The sequence below is a fragment of the Monodelphis domestica genome, chromosome 6 (assembly GCF_027887165.1).
Source record: "Monodelphis domestica isolate mMonDom1 chromosome 6, mMonDom1.pri, whole genome shotgun sequence".
Taxonomy (NCBI): Eukaryota; Metazoa; Chordata; class Mammalia; order Didelphimorphia; family Didelphidae; genus Monodelphis; species Monodelphis domestica.
Window position 1 is genome coordinate 70,380,329 of NC_077232.1, and position 19,635 is coordinate 70,399,963.

At 35.2% G+C, this 19,635-nt stretch overlaps 2 protein-coding genes across 2 annotated transcripts; both read left to right on the top strand.

The window, feature by feature from the left end:
- The first annotated feature begins 2,218 nt into the window (after positions 1 to 2,218).
- LOC100027912 (olfactory receptor 5P3-like) lies at positions 2,219 to 3,211 on the top strand. The gene has a single exon (XM_001378036.4). The coding sequence runs from the start codon at positions 2,282 to 2,284 to the stop codon at positions 3,209 to 3,211; it is 930 nt and encodes a 309-aa protein (XP_001378073.3). The 5' UTR covers positions 2,219 to 2,281.
- Positions 3,212 to 18,173: 14,962 nt separating this feature from the next.
- On the top strand, positions 18,174 to 19,118 carry LOC100027897 (olfactory receptor 5P3-like). The gene has a single exon (XM_016422835.2). It carries the CDS (start codon positions 18,180 to 18,182, stop codon positions 19,116 to 19,118), a length of 939 nt encoding a protein of 312 aa, XP_016278321.2. The 5' UTR covers positions 18,174 to 18,179.
- The last annotated feature ends 517 nt before the right edge of the window (positions 19,119 to 19,635 follow it).

The window sequence follows — 19,635 nt, forward strand, 5'->3', positions numbered from 1 at the left end:
AGTTTGAAATTACTTTGGACATGTATATACAAATGTCTAATAATTGGTGATGTCTGGATTGGAGTTTACAGATCATATATAGATTTTCAAATCATCTCAATGGAAATGTTAATGACAGAGGAAGCTGATTAGCTAATTGAGAAGCTATAGAAAGAAAGAAAAGGGGCTAGTACAGAGCGTGTGGCATATGCATTATAAGGAGGCTGCACTGCCGCCATAACTTGGGAAAATAAAGCTGACAAGGAAAGATCAGATACGAGTTTTTCAATAGGGAAAACATGGGGTTGAAAAAGGAGAGATGGGATCAGTGGAGGAACTAGAGGAGTTGGCACTGGACAAAAGGACAATCTTTTTTCAGGAAATGAAGCAGAGATGTTTGGGGATGATATTGAGGAGTTTACAATTGTAGAAGAGAAAAGAACATGAGGATGGCCTTTCCTTGGTCAGAAAAGTAAGATGCAAGAGATGCAAAATGTAAGATGTAGTTCAGAGGAAAGGTTAAAGGGAAACTTGTGAAATTCACCCTGAATTCTAAACATTTTTTTCATCAAGGCATTCTTTTTTCATGTGTTTACAAAGAAAATATTGGACCATAGACCCATAAATAAGTGTTATAGTCAGGATCTTCCCTTTGCTCAACAGTATTTTAATATTTTATATCTTATATTATGGGACTTAGAAGAGAAGAACAATGAGTTTAGGGATGGAAATAATTAAAATATTCCAGGTAAAAAAGCAATATTTAAGAAAATTTATTTTATTTCAAACATAACAATCATAAACAAATACAAACATTGAAACACAGTTTGGTCTTTAAAAGAAATATGATATATTATATATAAAAGGTTGTATTTTTAATTTTAGTTTTGTTCATTTTGAAATTTTTTTTTTGCTATTCCTTCCTTCCACGCCTATCTATCACTCCCCACTTAGCTACCTCTCCCTATTCATATTGGGAGCTCTTTCTTGTAAGAAATATGGATAATGATGAAACACAAATCAATAGATCAGTCATATCTCAAAATGCATGTCTCATTCTCTACCTTTAATTCCTCACAACTCTTCCAAGAAGCATGTAGTAAATATTCCTGGTAAGTCTTTTGAAGATACAATTTGTCACTACTTTGGTCTGAGTTCTGAGATCTTTCAAAGTTGTTTACCTTCTAGTGATTATTGTGATCATCATATATATTCTTAGAGTTTTGCCTAGTTTATTCTGCATCAGTTAATGAAAATATTTCCATATTATTACTCCAAAGAGGACATATTCATTACTTCTCATGGCATAATTAATTGCCACTAAGTTCCTATACCACAGTTTGCTCAACTATTCTCCAGTGGAAGAGAGAGCAACATGTAAATAGAGTATGGTCACTACAGGTGGTTAAGGAAGTGCTTTTCATTATTTCACTTAGAAAGATTAGTTTCCAATGGGAAATGTCCTAAGGTTTTTCAAGGTTACCATTCTCTAGCCTAATGATAATTCTTTCCAATAAGGTCAAGATCTAGGAGAAAAGTATGAGAAGACTTAGAATCTACATTCCCTATTTCTCCTCATTTTTGATTTTAGAGCAGGATAATTTTGGAATCCAGAACTTCATAGTTAATGTGCATAAGATGAGTGACATTTTTAATTGTGAAAGCTGGTTTTCTGAGATAGAAGAAACATAAAAAGAGTCTTTCAGTGGCATGAATTTATAATGGTGTTTACTTAGAAAAATGTCATTTACACATTTGTATAGAGTTTACATATATTTAAGGAGGGATGGGGGCAGCTGGGTAGCTCAGTGGATTGAGAACCAGGTCTAGAGATGGGAAGTCCTAGGTTCAAATATGGTCTCAGACACTTCCCAGCTGTGTGACCCTGGGTAAGTCACTTAACCCCCCTTGCCTAGCCCTTACCACTCTTCTGTCTTGGAGCCATAGAGCCATATTGGCTCCAAGACAGAAGGTAACGGTTTTAAAAAAAAAGAAGGGATCTCTTCTCTTTCTCTTTTACAGGATTTCTCACACTGTCAAAATGGCATAAATCACAAATACCACAGTATTGTTGACCCATGGAGAAAATTTTATTCATCTCTGCTTTGCTTTAAGCACCCTCCGTGCTTATAAGCACTGTAGAGTATAGAGGAATAGTATGGAATTAAGTTAATAGTATGGGCTTGTAGGAGGTGCTCAGTGAATGTGTCCTGAATATGTCGATAGATGTAGCCAAACCTTATTTCTATGATCTATTTTAATTTCCTTTTCTTCTATCTAATAGACACACATTCCAGGACAGATGTCTGGCAATAACTGCACTGCTGTGACTGATTTCATTATTTTAGGGTTGACAGATGATCCGGTCCTATGTGTCATCCTCTTTATGATATTTCTAGGTGTCTATGTTGTCACAGTAGTTGGTAACCTTAGCATAATCATAGTGATCAGAAAGAGCTCCCAGCTGCAAACTCCAATGTACCTTTTCCTCAGTCACTTGGCATTTCTGGACCTTGGATTTTCCTCATTTGTCACACCTCTCATGCTTACGAGCTATGTGAGGGAAATAACCTTAATCTCTTTTGGAGGCTGTTTGGCCCAATTGTGTTTTATGTCTACTTTTGGAAGTACTGAATGCTACTTGCTGGCTGTCATGGCTTATGATCGGTATGTGGCCATTTGTAGCCCCCTACTCTACTCCACCAACATGTCTGCTAGGGTCTGCACTCTGTTACTCATCACTTCCTACCTAGGTGGTTGTATAAATTCTTGGACTTTTATTGGTTGCTTATTGAATCGGTCCTTCTGTGGACCCAATAAGATTAATCACTTTTTCTGTGATTATTCACCACTTCTGAAGATTTCCTACTCTCAAGATGATCTTGCTGAAGTTCTTCCTGCTGCCTCTGCTGCAACACTACTTATGATAACAGTGTTAGTTATTGTAATTTCCTATGTATATATCCTCTTCTCAGTCCTGACGATAAACTCTACTAAGGGGAGATCCAAAGCTTTCTCAACTTGCACTTCCCACCTCACAGCAGTCACTCTGTTCTATGGATCCCTTACTTTCATTTATGCGATGCCTAAATCCACCTATTCAACAGATCAGAATAAAGTAGTGTCCATTTTCTATACTGTGATGATCCCCATGCTGAATCCCCTGATCTATAGTCTAAGGAACAATGAAGTAAAAGGGGCCTTGAGAAAACTGTTGAGAAGGAAAATTTGATGCCTATATTTTTAAAAGCTTCTTATTTCTTATTTATTTTAAATATTCTTTTTTAAGCTTTCAGTTTCAGTTTCTCTCCCTTCCTACCAACTGCTTCCACATCAGTTGAAAAGGCAAGCAGTATATCAGTTATGTATTTCATATTATGGAAAACATATTTCCATATTACATATAAGGTAAATTTATCAGTTCTCCCTTTTCTCATCATACAAGTCCTTTGGCATTGTCTTGGATTACTGTTTTCATCAGAATAGCCAAATGTTTCACTCTTATATTTCTACTATTCTCAATTCTCACTCCTTGTTTCATACAATTCTTGGCATGTTTTTTGAAATCACCCTGTTGTCATTTCTTATACCACAGTAATCTTCTATCAGATTCATTACCCAATTTGCTCAGCCATTCCCCAACTGATAAGCACTATTAAATGTAAATAACATATGTTCTTTTATATAATGTTTTTGTACATTTTTGTACAAAGTAACTGTAAGGTAAATTAGAATTATTAGCTTTACATTATTCTTAAATGTGTATAGTTAGAATGGTGTTATATTTGTAGGGCAGCTCTCCAACCTCTGACCCCCACCTGACACCCAGCTCTCACTTGTGGCTCCTAGTAGCTGCTAGCATGCGGCAGCGGCCACACCCCGGGCAACGGCTTCGACAGGCCGGCTAAACCTTGTGAGGGTAGCCATCGAGTCATAGACCCCTGGTGAACCAGGGCTTTGCTCACCCAGCATGTGAAGACTGCTTCGGCTGAACAGACGGAAGAAACCAATAAGAAGGTTCAACGGCTGAGAGGGCGACGCAGCAAAGCACTGTGGAGTGCTTAGGGCGTGTTGGGGCACAAAAGACAACACGGCCATCCAATGCAGCTGAGGAAGTCTCCAGGTGTAACGACTTTTCGTGCCAATGGACCCAGGCTTCCAACACCGAGAGAGTGGGACTGTCTCTGTGCATCAACTTTTCCATTTAAATCTCCTTCACGCACAAGTGTTTTTGTGCACACTCATCTATATCATAGATGAAAGCATACAAAGACAATCGTCATCCTCGGTTACCGAGAGACTACTACTACTATATTTGTAACTGTAAATGTTTCAAATTTTATGTACTATAACTTGCATTTTGCAAGATTTTTTGCTTGTTTATTTGCTTTTTTCTTCTTCTTTTTACCTCTCCCTGTTTCAAATACAGAATAGAGCATAGTTAGTTTAAATATTACATTAGCTGATGGGTCTCCCAAAGAATCACAGGGTATTATTATAAAGAATGTATTAAGTGTTCACTCTGTCTCCTTAGGAGCAGAGTTTCTAGCTTAGAGGAAGTTAAGTAATATCACTTGGCTCTTTAAAAGCTGAAGTCTTCTCAATAGCCCTCTGTCACCTTAAGAGGCTTACCACAAAAGAGAGAAGTCATTTGATTCTGGGCTCCAGTCTCTCTAACTTTCTTGGGAGCAAGTTGCTGGATCATTCTCTCAGACAAGAAGATTTGTTAGTTATTTGAAACAGTTGCCTTTGAGAATTTTGATGAGTACATATGAAGCTGAGGAAGAGTGTTTCACTGAGTTTTTCTACTGGAGGGAGAAAGAACTGTCAGAATGGATTCCAGTCTCTCCAACAAGGAAGGAGGGCCTGCATCATAGTCTATCTGCCAAGAGATTCTGACCATTATATTTGACAGTTGGCTTCAGGCAGCTGTTGGTTTTTCATAGATTACTTTAAGGAGTTCTTTATAAATTTAAGGTTCATCATTTAGCATAGGTTAGTAAGATAGAATTTAAGGTTAGTTTAGTGAGGATAGTTTAAGGAGGCCTGATTACAGTCAAGAAGAAGCTGAAAAGAAACCACTTAGTTTTTTTGGAGGGGGGGTGTTATTTAGAGATTTTAGTGTAGGGTTAATAGGTTTCCCATCCTATTCCTAATTCCTAGTTTTTATCCTATTTTCTTTCCCTATCTTTCCTCCAAATAAATAAGAATTATATCCAACTGTGTCTGGCCTCCAATTCACTGCCTACAAATGAGTTTAGCTCCTGATAGATTTCATTTACTATAAAAGCTTTGCATTTTCAATTCCTATTGTCAACATATTATCAGCTTAATTATACTCATAACAGCTTATCAATAACAGTTTTGGGTTTCAACATACCAGCTATTATTTGGCTATAACAGCACCTTTCAATTTCCAATTGTCAGCAACCACAAAAACACCTGCTATATATGTTTTTGTATACATACGTTGTTTTCCTTTTCCTTTGATATCTTTGGACACCACACCTAGTGGTGGTATGTGTCTGTCAAAGGTTATAGGTTGGTAGACCTTTATATATAGCTTTATGGTTTTTTTTTTCCAAAATGATTAAACTAATTCTCTACTATCAGTTAATTGCATATCTTTCCTTCTTCTCTCCAGAATTACTGGTTTCTGATAGTTGTGAAGTGGTACCATAGAGTTGTTTTAATTTTTATTTCCCTAATTAATATTGTTTTAGAGCATTTTTCATACAACTATAGAAAGCTTTGAATTATTCTGAAAATTGCCTGTATATCCTCTGACATTAATCAGTTGGGGAATAGTTCTTATTTTTATAAATTGGACGCAGTTCTAAAATAAATTTTTATTTAAGAAATGAAGCCTTTGGGAGAGAAACATGCTTTAAATTTTTTTGACCTTACATTGTCTGTACATCATTTTGCATAATATATCCTGATTATGTCTTTTAATAAGGTCTATTTGTACTTTTGCTTTGTCTAAGATTATGAGTTACCCTTGCCTTTTTACTTAAGCAGCGGCCAATTAGATTTCCCCCTGCCCACTCCTTTAAGCCTATGTGTGTCCTTTTGTTTCAAGTGTGTCTCTTATAAACACTATATTGTTGGATTATGCTTTCAAATCATTCTATTACCTGATTTCATTTTAGGGGTGAGCTAATCCCATTCAAATCCAGAGTTATGATTACTAGGTATTCCCTCCATCCTATTTTGTTCTATTTCATTCTCTCTCTTTATTCTGTTTCTTCTCAAAAATCTATTCTGCTTGTAACAACTGTCTCCCTTAACCTGCCCTCTCTTTTATCACTGCCCCAGTCTTTTTCTTATCCTTTTCCCCTCCTAATTCCATATTATGTAATTTAAATTTATAAACATAATTGAGTATGTATATGCATATACATATGTATATTTGGCTGTATGTGTATACACAAATATACACACATGTATATTTGTATATATTCTTTCTTCTTTGAACCAATTCAAATGAGAGTGAAGGTCAAACATAGGCTATAATTTCCCATTTCTCCTTCCTATTGTAAGAGCTCTTATTTTTCCAACTGTTTTATATAAGAAAAAAATGTCCATTCTATCTCTCCCTTCTACCAGTGCATTTCTCTTTCTTACCTCTTAATTTTTTTTTTGAGATCATTACAACATAATCGACTTACACCCATGACTGGTAGCTATGATGTAATATAAACTTCTTTTAACTAACCAAATACTTATAAAATTCTCAAGAGCTACATGTATTATCTTCCCATAAAGGAATGTAAACAGTTTAACTTTATTGAGTACTTTATACTTACCCTTTCATGTTCATGCTTTTTTTTTTTTTAAACCCTTACCTTCCGTCTTGGAGTCAATACTGTGTATTGGCTCCAAGGCAGAAGAGTGGTAAGGGCTAGGCAATGGGGGTCAAGTGACTTGCCCAGGGTCACACAGCTGGGAAGTGGCTGAAGCCAGATTTGAACCTAGGACCTCCCGTCTCTAGGACTGGTTCTCAATCCACTGTGCTACCCAGCTGCCCCCTATGTTCATGCTTTTTATGCTTCTCTTGAGACTTCTCTTTGAATGTTAAATTTTCTATAAAACTCTAATTGTTTTATTAGGAATGCTTAGAAATACAATATTTTATTAAATTCACATTACCCCCCTACCCAAGGATTATACTCAGTTTTAGTGGGTATGTTAATCTTGTTTGTAATTCTAGCTCTTTTACCTTATGGAGTATCATATTCCAAGCCCTACACTTCTTTGAGATGCAAGGCACTAAATCATGTGTGATTCTAACTGTGGCTCCACAATATCTGAATTGTTTCCTTCTGGTTGCTTGTAATATTTTCTCCTTGATCTGAAAGGTCTGGAATTTGGCCACAGTATTTCAAAGAGTTTTCATTTTGGGATGTCTTTCAGGAGGTGATCAATGAATTCTTTCAATTCCTATTTTAACACATGGATATAAAATATCAAAAAAATTTTTCTTGATAAATTCTTGAAATGTGATAGTAAGGCTCTTTCTTTATTGTGGTTTTGAGTTGTGCAATAATTCTTTTTTTAAAACATTTACCTTCCATCTTGGTGTCAATATTGTATATTGGCTCCAAGGCAGGGTAAGGCAAGGAGGTGGGGGGGGGGGCTAAGTGACTTGCCCAGGATCACACAGCTAGGAAGTGTGTGAGGCCAGATTTGAACCTAGGACCTCCCAACTCTAGACCTGGCTCTCAATCTACTGAGCCAACCAGCTTCCTCCTGTGCAATAATTCTTAAATTATCATCTGAATATATTTTCTATGTCAGTTGTTTTTCCAATAAAGTAGTTCACATCGTCTTCACATCGTCTTGATTTTTTATTATTTTGATTCTGGTTTATTGTTTCTTAATTTCTTATGAACTCATCAGCTTCAACTTGCCCAATACTAATTCTAAAGGAATCATTTTCTTTAGTGAAATACCACTTTTCCCCCATTTTGTCCAATTCTGCTTTTAAGCAGTTCTTTTCTTCAGTGAATTTTTTTATATCTTCTTTTCCATTTGGCCATTTCTGTTTTTTTAGGAGCTCTAATATTCAGTGGGTTTTTGTGACTCTTACCATTTTGTCAATTCTATTTTTTCAGATTATATTTTCTTCATTATTTTTTGGTGCTTCTTTTTCCAAGGTGTTGATTCACTTTTTAAATGTTCTAGCATTACTCTCATTTTTCCAAGTTTTTTTTTCTCTACTACTCTTACTTCTTTTATTTTAGCCTCTTTCAGAAATTCTTATTGAGTTTAGGTCCAAATGGATTTTACTTTGAGGCATTTTTTGAATCTGTTTTCATATTGTTTCATATTCTTCTAAATATATGTCTTGGTTTTTCCTGCCATTGAAGTAGCTTTTATGGTCATTTTTTTCACTCTAGTTCCTTACTTTGAATTTCATATTAATGATGGCCTCTGCTTACATGATGGTGGGGAGGAATTGTCCCAATCTTTAGGATTTTGGGTGTTCCTGTTTTCAGAGCATGTTCCAGGAGTCCATACATTTTTGTTTTTTCCAAAGTTCTAGGATCCTGAGAGAGGTCTGCCCATTGCTATTCTAATTGTACTCTGCTCTTTGCTCTTGCTCCCCTGTAATCAAGCACCACCATACTTCTTTATCCTGTGACTGGAAAACCAGAATTGTGGATGGAAAATAAAGTTTTCAATCAGTGCCATAAATACCCAGCAGCAGAAGAAGATATACTTTCATTTTATTTAGTTTTTAAAACATTATTTTATTTGGTCATTTTCATACATTGTTCATTGGAAACAGATCATTTTCTTTTCCTTCCCCCCCCTCCCCCCGCCACCCCTTTCCTAGCCAACGCCTGATTCTTCTGGATATCACATGTGTCCTTGCTCTGAACCCATTTCCTAGTTGTTCATATTTGCATTAGGGTACTCATTTAGCGTCTATCCTCGATCATGTCCCCTCAACCTCTGTAGTCAAGCAGTTGCTTTTCCTCAGTGTTTTTACTCCCTCAGTTTGTCCTCTGCTTGAGGATAGTTTTTTTTTTTCTTCTCGTAGATCACTGCAGATTGTTCAGGGACATTGTAAAGCCATTACTGGAGAAGTCCATTACGTTCTCTTGTACCACAATTGTAGCATTCCAAGCATATTCACGTCTATGAATCATGAATGATTGTATGATTACTGTGTCTTCAGGCATAAGGTTATACCAATGATGTTTATGAATGTAACCTTGACATGGCCATGCGGCCCTTGCCTAGGACAAACTCATTAATATGCTCGGAGTCAATTCCCCTGGGGAAAGCTCGGTTTGTAATCTACACCTCCAAAGGCATTACCTCTACTTTGCCTCTCAATCATGATTGTCTATGCTTTGTGATGTGATTGCTACCTGCTTGGGAGTACCGCTCAAGCCAGACAGGAATAAATTCAGAGGCAACTTCGAGATCCTCCTCTTGGATGTCTTTTTAATTTCTCTTGCCAATTGATTCATATACCTCATAACTCAGCCATGCATCCCTAAGTGATCCTGTGTTTTTATCACCCCCTTCATGGGGGAATGTAAAAAATGTTATTATTTTAAATTGCAAAATTTAAATTCCTTTTGAGAAGAATTTATGGTTAAGAAACATGATACCTCTCTGAATCCAGAAACTGAACTGTTTGGAGAAGGCACCATGAAGATGCCTCCAGACCACAAGCTGCATGAGATGATCAAGAATGAACTTTGGGTGTGGTTGATTAAACATTTATTTGTATGTATACTTTCATGCCAAAGGGAACTTCCCCCTAACTGGTTTTTTTTGTCAATGTGTCTAGCAATTATTGGTTTTGTTCTTTTTTCCTCTTATCCTCAAATTACTGTAATCTTTAAGCTGATTATGTTTTCATGATCCTTTTTGGGAAAACCTTTCCCAAAAAGAATCAAAAGGGGGAATTTTAAGAATGGAGATTTGAACCCCAGACTTCAATTCCCAGAAGTCCTTGGTAGTTCCCAGGATTCCCTTTAATATCACCAGAGTCCTCACTTGGGCTGAGAACAAAATGGGTATTTAAACTGACTGTACCACCTACTTGGCCTCTCTGCTTCCGCTTCTAGGCCCACACAGCTCTCTACCTAGCAGGCAAGATGTAGAGTAAGTGGTTGTGAATGGGCTCTGTGCCTAGGCATGTGCTTTCTTCTTTTGTATTTTTTAATTTCTTAATCTTTAATAAACCTCATAACTGTACCACCTACTTGCGCTCTGCTTCTGCTTCTAAGCACACACATCTCTCAAGATGTAGTAAGTGAAATTGAATGGGCTATGCGCCCAAGATATGTGATTTCTTATTTTGTATTTCTTTATCCTTAATTTCTAATAATCTTTAATAAACCTCTAAAAATATAATACTTTTGGTAGAGAAACTAATTTTAACTGTTACATTAGTCAGCATAGCTGTCTCTCACAAGTAATCATCATTCCTACATTGTTCCTCCTCTCAGTTTTTCTCTTCTCTTTGTATCAATTCATATGGTTCTTGCCAAGTTTTCCTGAAACTACCCCTCATCATTTCTTATAGTACAAGAATAATCCATCACAATCAGATACCACAATTTGGTTAGCCATAATCCAATTGATAAGCAGCCATCAATTTCCAATTCTTTGCCACAACAAAAAAAGAGCTGCTATAAATATTTTTGTGCAGATAGATCCATTTCTTTTTCTTTGATATCTTTCTACTCCACATCTAGTCCTGGTATGACTGAGTCAATGATTATGCACAATTTTATTGAACTTTGCCCATAACGTTACATATTTCTCCAGAATTATTAGGCTAATTCTCTACTCCCCCAGCAATTTATTGGCATACCAATTTTCCGTCTTTCCCTCTAGCATTACTGATTTCTGATAGATGCAAAGTGGTACCTTAGAGTTGTCTTCAATTGTATTTCTCTAATCAATAGTGATTTAGAGCTATGATCATATAACCTGAATTAATCTTCTGAAAATTGCCTTTTTATATGTCTTGACATTCATCAACTGGGGAAATAGCTCTTATTTTTTATCATTTTAATTAATTCTCTAATTAATATACATTTGAGAATTGAGTCCTTCACAAGAGAAACATGCTATAAAAATGTCTGATTTTACATTGTCTATAATGCAGTTTCCATAATTATATCTTTTAATAAAGGCTATTTATGCTTTTCCTTTCCCTGAGATCATGAGATCTGCCCCTTTTTTACATCATCAGAATTCTCCTCCACCTCTTTATTTTAGGTCTATGTAGGACCTGCTTTTTTCAAGTGTGCTTCTTAAAAAAAACATATTGTTGGACTCTTTTTTGAAATCCATTCTATTATCTGCTTCCATATTATCTGTGAGCTCATACCACTCACATTCAGTTATGATTATTGTGTATTTCCCTCAATTCCATTTTCTTTCATTTTATTCTCTCTCCTCACCCCCCCTCTCTCTGTCTGCTTTCTCTCTTTCTCTCTCTCCCACTTTCCCCATCTCTCCTATACCTTATGAAAAGTCTATTTCTCATTCCCCCACTCTCTTCTTTCTCTTATCCTCTACCTCTCACATTTCCCTGTTGGGTCATTTACAATTATATACACAATTGCATGGGTGATTACAAATATATATATTGTATATGCATATAAATTACATGTGTATATATGTATCATTTCAACCTTTTTGTTATTATACTGGCTGCCTCACATGTCTATTATACTTTTCTCCTTGACCTTTGCCACTTAGTTTCTCTGCCTCTCCTCAAGATAGGTAAAATTCCACTTTTTGCAAGTAATATTGTGGGGCATCACAAGGTAATAATAGTTTCCTCTTTAAGATGGCTTTTCATCTACTTTGCCTATATTTTATATAAACCTCATTATATACATAGTGTTTCTTGTAATAGAATATGAGCTTCTGGATGGCAGGAACTGTTTAATACTTTTCTTTACATTCCAAATTATAACATAGTGTGCAGCAGATAGTAAACACTTCAAATCCTTGTTGCTTAACCATTGTCTTAACTATCCTCCTATAGATGTTCTCTGTTTTCCTAAAATAAGGCACCTTGTTATGAGCATGATATTCCACATGTGATCTTATCAAGGCAGAATACAGTGGAATTATCAACTTCCTAATTCTTAATCCTTTGCTTCTCTAACTAAAACTAAATTTCTATTCATTATTCTGGCTGACAGAATGCACTAGTAAAAATTAATTACTTTTCCCATTGTTTTATAACCTTAATTTTTTCAAATGCTAATTAAACATTGACCTTTGATTATAATTCTGCATTATCTTCTTGGAGCAATTTTTTCTGCCTTTAACCCATTGGTCACTTCATTTATAGGATAACTATGAGAAAATGCTCATGGTAGGCACTCTTTCCAGGGAACAGCAACATATTCCTAATGTACAGAACTTGTAGAATGTATGTCAACCCCAAGTTGCTAATCTTGGCCAACACTGACTATTCAGAGTCTCTGCTATGTTCATCTTTTGCCTAAGTAAAGAACTAGACTGATGCTTTTACCCACTTTTGGAAGGTATAGAATGAAAATTAATGTGATCCTCTTTAATTAGGCTTAAAGTTCCCAGGCAGAAAGATCCTGACATTTTACAATAATTTATTTTCTGTAATATTCTTGTGTACTCTACCACTGCCCCTCTTTCTTGAACCATTTCAGAAATATATAGAGGACTGAACAAAGTTTACAATAATGAGTTTTTACCCAACTGAAAAATGGTAAAAGGATATGAGCAGAACATTTTCAGAAGAAGAAGAAATCTTACACACATATAAAATGTTCTAAGTCACTTTTGATGAAAGGAATAGAAATTAAAACAACTGTGGGGAACCACCAAATGTTTTATTGATTGGCTGAATCATCAGAAAAGAAAAATGACAAATATTAGAGGATATGGAAAAATAGAGACCCTAAAGAACAAATGGTAGGGTTGTGAATTGTTTCAACTATTTGGAAAACAATTTGGAACTATACCCAAAGAGTTTATGTGTATAACCACTGACTCAGCACTACATCCTTGATTCATTACTATGTTTGTAGCCCAAGAAGATAAAAGAAAAAGGAAAAGGATATCTGAGTGCTAAAATATTTAGATTAGTTCTTTTTGTGGTGGTAAATAATTGGAAATTGAGGAAATGTGCATTGATTGGGGAATACTTGCACAAATTTGGTATGTCATTGTGATAGTATTTATTATTGTGATATAAGAAATGATGAGCAAGATGTCATCAGAAAAACAAATGGAAAGACAACATGAACTGATGCACAATGAAATGTACACATTAACTATGATATTGTATGATCACCTTTTGAATGACAGATATCCTCAGAAATACAATGATCCAAAACAATTTTTAAAGACCTTTAAAGAAAAAGGCTGTCCATCTCTACAGAAAGATCCAATGGCACCTGAATACAGAATAAGGCACTTTTAAACATTTAATTATTCTTGGGAGTTTTTTCACTCTGTTTTCTATTATGACAAGGCTAATATGAATATATTTTCCATGATTTCAAATGCAATCTGTATCAAATTCTTTGCCTTCTCATAGAAGGGAGGGAAAAATATGAAACATCATATATTTAAAAATCAATATTAAAAACTTTTGCATGAGACTAGCAGATCAAATGAAAATTAAATGTAAATATTTTAAAACAAAGGCTGAGGATGTAGAGAAATATTATATATAATAAATCCACCTAATGTAAAAATTAGATTATTTCCATTTAAAGTTGAGAACAGGTGAGAAGAGTGAAAAATATATTTGGAAATATGTTTCAAGAGTATGAAATTAAGAGTCCAAAGGCTTGTGATCAAGTTCTCTGATTCATAGGAAAATGTTTCAAAAAACAGAAAAGTTGGTACATCTGGAGTAACAGTTCTGAATCTAAATAAGCTACAAAATAACAACCTAATCTGAGATATACTATATCATTCAACTGGATATAAGAAAAAGTCCCTGGCGGAGCTCCATCTCATCCTTGAAAGTACACATTTGGTTTGATCTTCTGATCTTCCAAACTTTTATATTTCCCTAATGGATTTTTTGGGGGGAGGGGTTCCAATCTGTAGATTTGGATATTCCAAAACTTCATAACTTGCCTGGGTAAAAGTTCCCAATCAATGGATCCTCCATCTTGATTTTTCCCTTAGTTTAATTACTCCCTGCCAGTAATTCACTCATAGCCAATTCTTTTTAATACACTGAAAGTAATACCCAAATATAACAGTAATGTTCTAAAGTAATTGATTAGACAAACACCAATTTAGCTTACTGTCTTCTCTGACATGATAAACTAACTCACCTGTAGATCTTTGTAAGGAGGTTCTTTCAAGCTTCCCTCTTTCAAAGGCAGAGAGGACAAGACTAAATCACTTGGTCATGTCCCAGATTCTCTTTTGCTCCTGTATTACTAGGGAGTGAAAGATCTTTATTTCTTTCCCCTCAGCAAACTCACAAAATATGTCAATTCTCTCATAGAAAATCTTTGTCACCTCTCATAACTGCTCTCATATGACAGGGGAATTTTATCAGGATCCTAGAAAAGATGATCAATACTGACTTTCCACATGACTAATTTTCTTCACTATGAAAAGAACCATTATTCTAGGAACTCCAGTTTACCATAATCTGAGTTACACAGCCTCATTTAGATATATGTGTAATTTTGATGGGTTGTGGGCTGACCAAAATGAATCTGATGAGGTGATGAAGACATTCTTCATACCTAGTGAACATTGTCCCACCCACAACTGCCACATGTTGATGCCAGAATGAAAGCTTCCATGGCTCATTTTACTAGATTGGATATGCTGCCATTCAATCTTGTCTTTTGCTTTTTAAAAATCCTGGATAAATATAGACAAAGAAAAAGTAAATGAAGGCTCCAGAGAATTTGAGAACTTCTCACATAATTACACTGTGTGTTTGTAATTTTCTTAATCCCAGTGGATTTCAAATGGCATTTTAATGATGCAAGTTATATTCATTGTTAAACTACTAAAGAAGTGAAACCCCAAATGCTATATAAAACTCAACATAAATATGTGGATGTCATGTGAAGATAACTTGGAGTTGAAAGCTATCATTTTCTTGCAACAATAGATATCACTACTGTTCTTCATTTTGCTTTAATAATGCTGAAACCAGACTTTTTATTTGTATCTCATATCAGGGAAGCTTTTCTCTTTTACTGTGAAGGATTTTATATTGATTTCAGGTGTGCATGAAGCTTTAATACATTTCTCATTGTCCTGTCTCTCTGTCTCTATCTGTCTCGGTCTATCTGTCTGTCTGTTTCTCTCACTCTTTGTTTCAGTGAGTGAGATTCATTCCTGATTTTGGACTTCAAGTGTCTGGTCCCTTGTAGTGCTATAATAAGTAAAAGATTTGGAAGTGAGGTATGTGCATGGAACATTGTATCAGCATCTTAGTAACTAAATTGTGGTTGACCACAGGTCTTACTGTACATCTGGAAACACCACTACAAACAATAAATACTTGATGGAACATGGTTAGGTAAGGATACTTACATGAAGATCTCTCTGTATACATAGGTTATTTGTTTCCTGTGTTTTGCCCACTTCTCAAATTGTGGCTTTGGGAGGAGGAATTTCACTTCTTTAGTTACTGTTTGTGCAGTGGAAAGAGAATTGAAATTGAAGTCAGAGGAACTGGATCTGAATTTCATGTCTGAATTTTACTTTCTGCAACAATGATCACAGGCAAGTGACTGAATCTCTGTGTTCCTTAGTTATCTCATCTATAAAATGAGAATAAATATTTTCCTCTAAGAACCATGGTAGGAAATTAATTCATGAAATTTACATTCTGTTGTCATTATCAATAATCCTGTTATCAGATTATAATGATTATACTGCCAATATTAATGAGGCTTTCAAGTCTGTTTCATTGCTTTGAATTCAACTATATTTTTTATGTGTTCCTTTTGCACAGGACCCTGTTGTAGGTACTGGAGATACAAAGGAAATAAAATGAAAAAGAATCCTTAATCTTTTGGTGTTTACATTCCATTGCTGAGGAAGTGATAAAATGTTTACACGAATAAGTAAATACAAGATAAATTGAAGGACAGTTTTAGAAGCTAGACTCCATGTAAGTTGTGATTGCCTAGGTGAGACACAAAGGAAGCTTGAGATTCTAAGAAGCAGAGATGAGGTGCCGAATTTTGAGCATAAAGAAGATAAGAGAGATGCAGGTAGATTTCTGAGTCTGAGGAAGAGTCAATAGGCCAGTTGGATTATAATATAGAGTATGTGTCTAAGTGTAAAATGAAATTTAGATTGAGATTGTGCAGGATTCTAAATAACAAGGTGAAGAAGTGTTCTTTTATCCTCAACGCAATAGGGACCTTTTCAAGAGTTGTGTAAACAAATGACATGGTCAGCCATGGGCCTTGGGAAGATCATTTTTGAAGTTCTGTGAAGAATAGTTTTGAGGAAGGAGAAAATTAATTTCAAATTAAGAGGCTTTTGTAATAGACCAAATGAGAGAAGATGAAAACTCAAGTTCAGATGGTGGCTATGTGAGTGGACAGAAGAGGAGATGAGATTAAGTTGTGGATATCAAAGTGGCAGGAATTGGCAGTTGATTGGTTGAGAAATATAAGATGGAGAGAAGAGTTGAGAGTAATCCCCGGATTGCAAACAAGGGTAATTAAAATGGTTGTGGAAGATGAAAAAAATAACAAATTATGGAGATAAGTGATTTTAGATAGAAGATTGGGGATAAGATGAGTTCTTTTTTGGACTTCAGTTTGAAATTATTTTGGACATGTAAATAAATACAAATGTCCAATAATTGGTGATGTCTGGATTGGAATTTAGAGATGATATATAGACTTTGAAATCATCTCAATGCAGATGTTAATGACAGAGGAAACTGATTAGCTAATAGAAAGAAATAAGAGGGACTGTGCATATGCATTATAAGGAGATGGCACTGCAGCCATTACCTGGGAAAAGGAAGCTGACAAGGAAAGGTCAGATAGGAGTTTTTCAATAGGGAAAACATGGGGTTGAAAAAGGAGAGATGGGATCAGTGAAGGAACTAGAGGAATTGGCACTAGACAAAAGGACAATCTTTTTTCAGGAAATGGAGCAGAGATGTTAGGGGATGATATTGAGGAGTTTACAAATGTAGAAGAGAAAGGAACACGAGGATGGCCTTTCCTTGGTCAGAAAAGTAAGATGCAAGAGATGAAAAAGGTAAGATGCAAAAAGTAAGATATAGTTCAGAGACAAGGGTAAAGTGGAATTTGTGAAATTCACCCTGCATTCAACAGTGGTTTTTTTTTCATAAAAATACTCTTTTTTTATGTGGTTAGAAAGAAAATATTGTACCATAGACCCAAAAATGAGTGTTACAGTCAGGATATTCTCCTTGCTGAACAGTATCTTAATATTTTATTTCTCATATTATGGAACTTAGAAGAGAAAATTAATGAATTTAGGGAACAAGAAATTAGAATATTCCATGTAAAAAAAGCAATATTTAAGAAAATTTCTTTCATTTCAAATATAACAAACATCAAGAAATACAAACATTTAAACATAGTTTAGTCTTTAAACATATGATATCTATGTATATATATATATATATATGTGCAACATTGTATTTCTAACTTTTCTTTTGGGCATTTTGAATTTTTTTTGTATTCCTTCCTTCCACTCCTGTCTATCACTCCCCACTTAGCTACCTCTGCCCACTCACATTGGGAGCTCTCGCTTGTAAGAAATATGGATAATGATGAAACACAAATCAATAGATCAGTCATATCTCAAAATGTATGTCTTATTCTCTACCTTTAATTACTCACAACTCTACCAAGAAGCATGTGGTAAATATTCCCAGTAAGTCTTTTGAAGATACAATTTGTCACTACTTTGGTCTGAGTTCTGAGATCTTTCAAAATTGTTTACCCTTTAGTGATTATTGTGATCATCACATATATTGTTTTTCTACCTCTCCGACATCAGTCAACAAAAATATTTCCATATTACTACTCCAATGAAGACACATTCATTACTTGAATGGACTTATAGGAGGTGCTCAGTGAATGTGTCCTGAATATGTCAATAAATGTAGGCAAAACTTATTTCCATGATCTCTTTTAATTTCTTTTTCTTCTATCTAATAGGCACACTTTCCAGGACAGATGTCTGGCAATAACTGCACTCCTGTGACTGATTTCATTATTTTGGGGTTGACAGATGATCCAGTCTTATGTGACATCCTGTTTGTGATATTTCTAGGTATCTATGTTGTCACAGTGGTTGGTAATCTTAGCATAATCATATTAATCAAAAATAGCTCCCAGCTTCACACGCCAATGTACCTTTTCCTCAGTCACTTGGCTTTTGTCGATATCCTGATTTCTTCATCTGTCACACCTCTCATGCTTATGAACTACCTTGAGGACATAACCTTAATCCCTTTGGGAGGCTGTTTGGCCCAGATGTTTTGTGGATGCACCTTTGGGACTTCTGAGTGCTTCCTGCTGGCTGTGATGGCCTATGATAGGTATGTGGCCATTTGTAGCCCCCTACTTTACTCCACCAATATGTCTACTAGCGTCTGCACTATGTTACTAACCATATCCTACCTAGGTAGTTGTATAAATGCTTGTATCTTTACTGGTTGCTTATTGAATCGGTCCTTCTGTGGATCTAATGAGGTTAATCACTTTTTCTGTGATTATTCACCACTTTTGAAGCTTTCCTACTCCCAAGATGATCTTGCTGAAGTTCTTCCTGCTGCCTCTGCTGCAACAATACTTATGGTAACAGTGTTAGTTATCATAATTTCCTATGTATATATCCTCTTCTCTGTTTTGAAGATAAGCTCTACTAAGGGGAGATCCAAAGCTTTCTCAACTTGCACTTCCCACCTCACAGCAGTCATTCTGTTCTATGGAACCCTTACTTTCATTTATGCAATGCCTAAATCCACCTATTCAACAGATCAGAATAAAGTAGTGTCTGTTTTCTATAGTGTCATGATCCCCATGCTGAATCCCCTGATCTACAGTCTAAGGAACAATGAAGTAAAAGGGGCCATGAAAAAACTGATGAGTAGAAAATACTTTTTATCATGAATTCAATTCAATACATGCATTTAAAAAATCTTCTTATTTCTATTTATTTTAAATATTATTTTTTTAAGGTTTGAATTCAAATTTTCTCCCTTCCTACCAACTGCTGCCACACCCACTGAAAAGGCAAGCAGTATATCAATTATATATTTTATATCATGGAAAACACATTTCCATATTATTTCCCATTTAATTTTTCCATTTAATATATATTTCCATTTCCATTTAATATTCCCAAATAGTTTCCATAATAAATTCATAAAGTGAATTTATCAGCTCTCCCTTTTCTCATCATACAAGTTCTCTGGAATTGTATTGGATCATTTTTTACTTCAGAATAGCCAAGTCTTTCGTTCTTATATTGATACTATTCTCACTTCCCACTCCTTTTTGTATCAATTTATATCATTCTTGCCATCTTTTTTGAAATCACCCTGTTATCATTTCTTATGGAACAATAGTATTCTATCACATTGTTTGCACAATTTGTTTAGCTATTCCCCTATTGATAAATACTCTT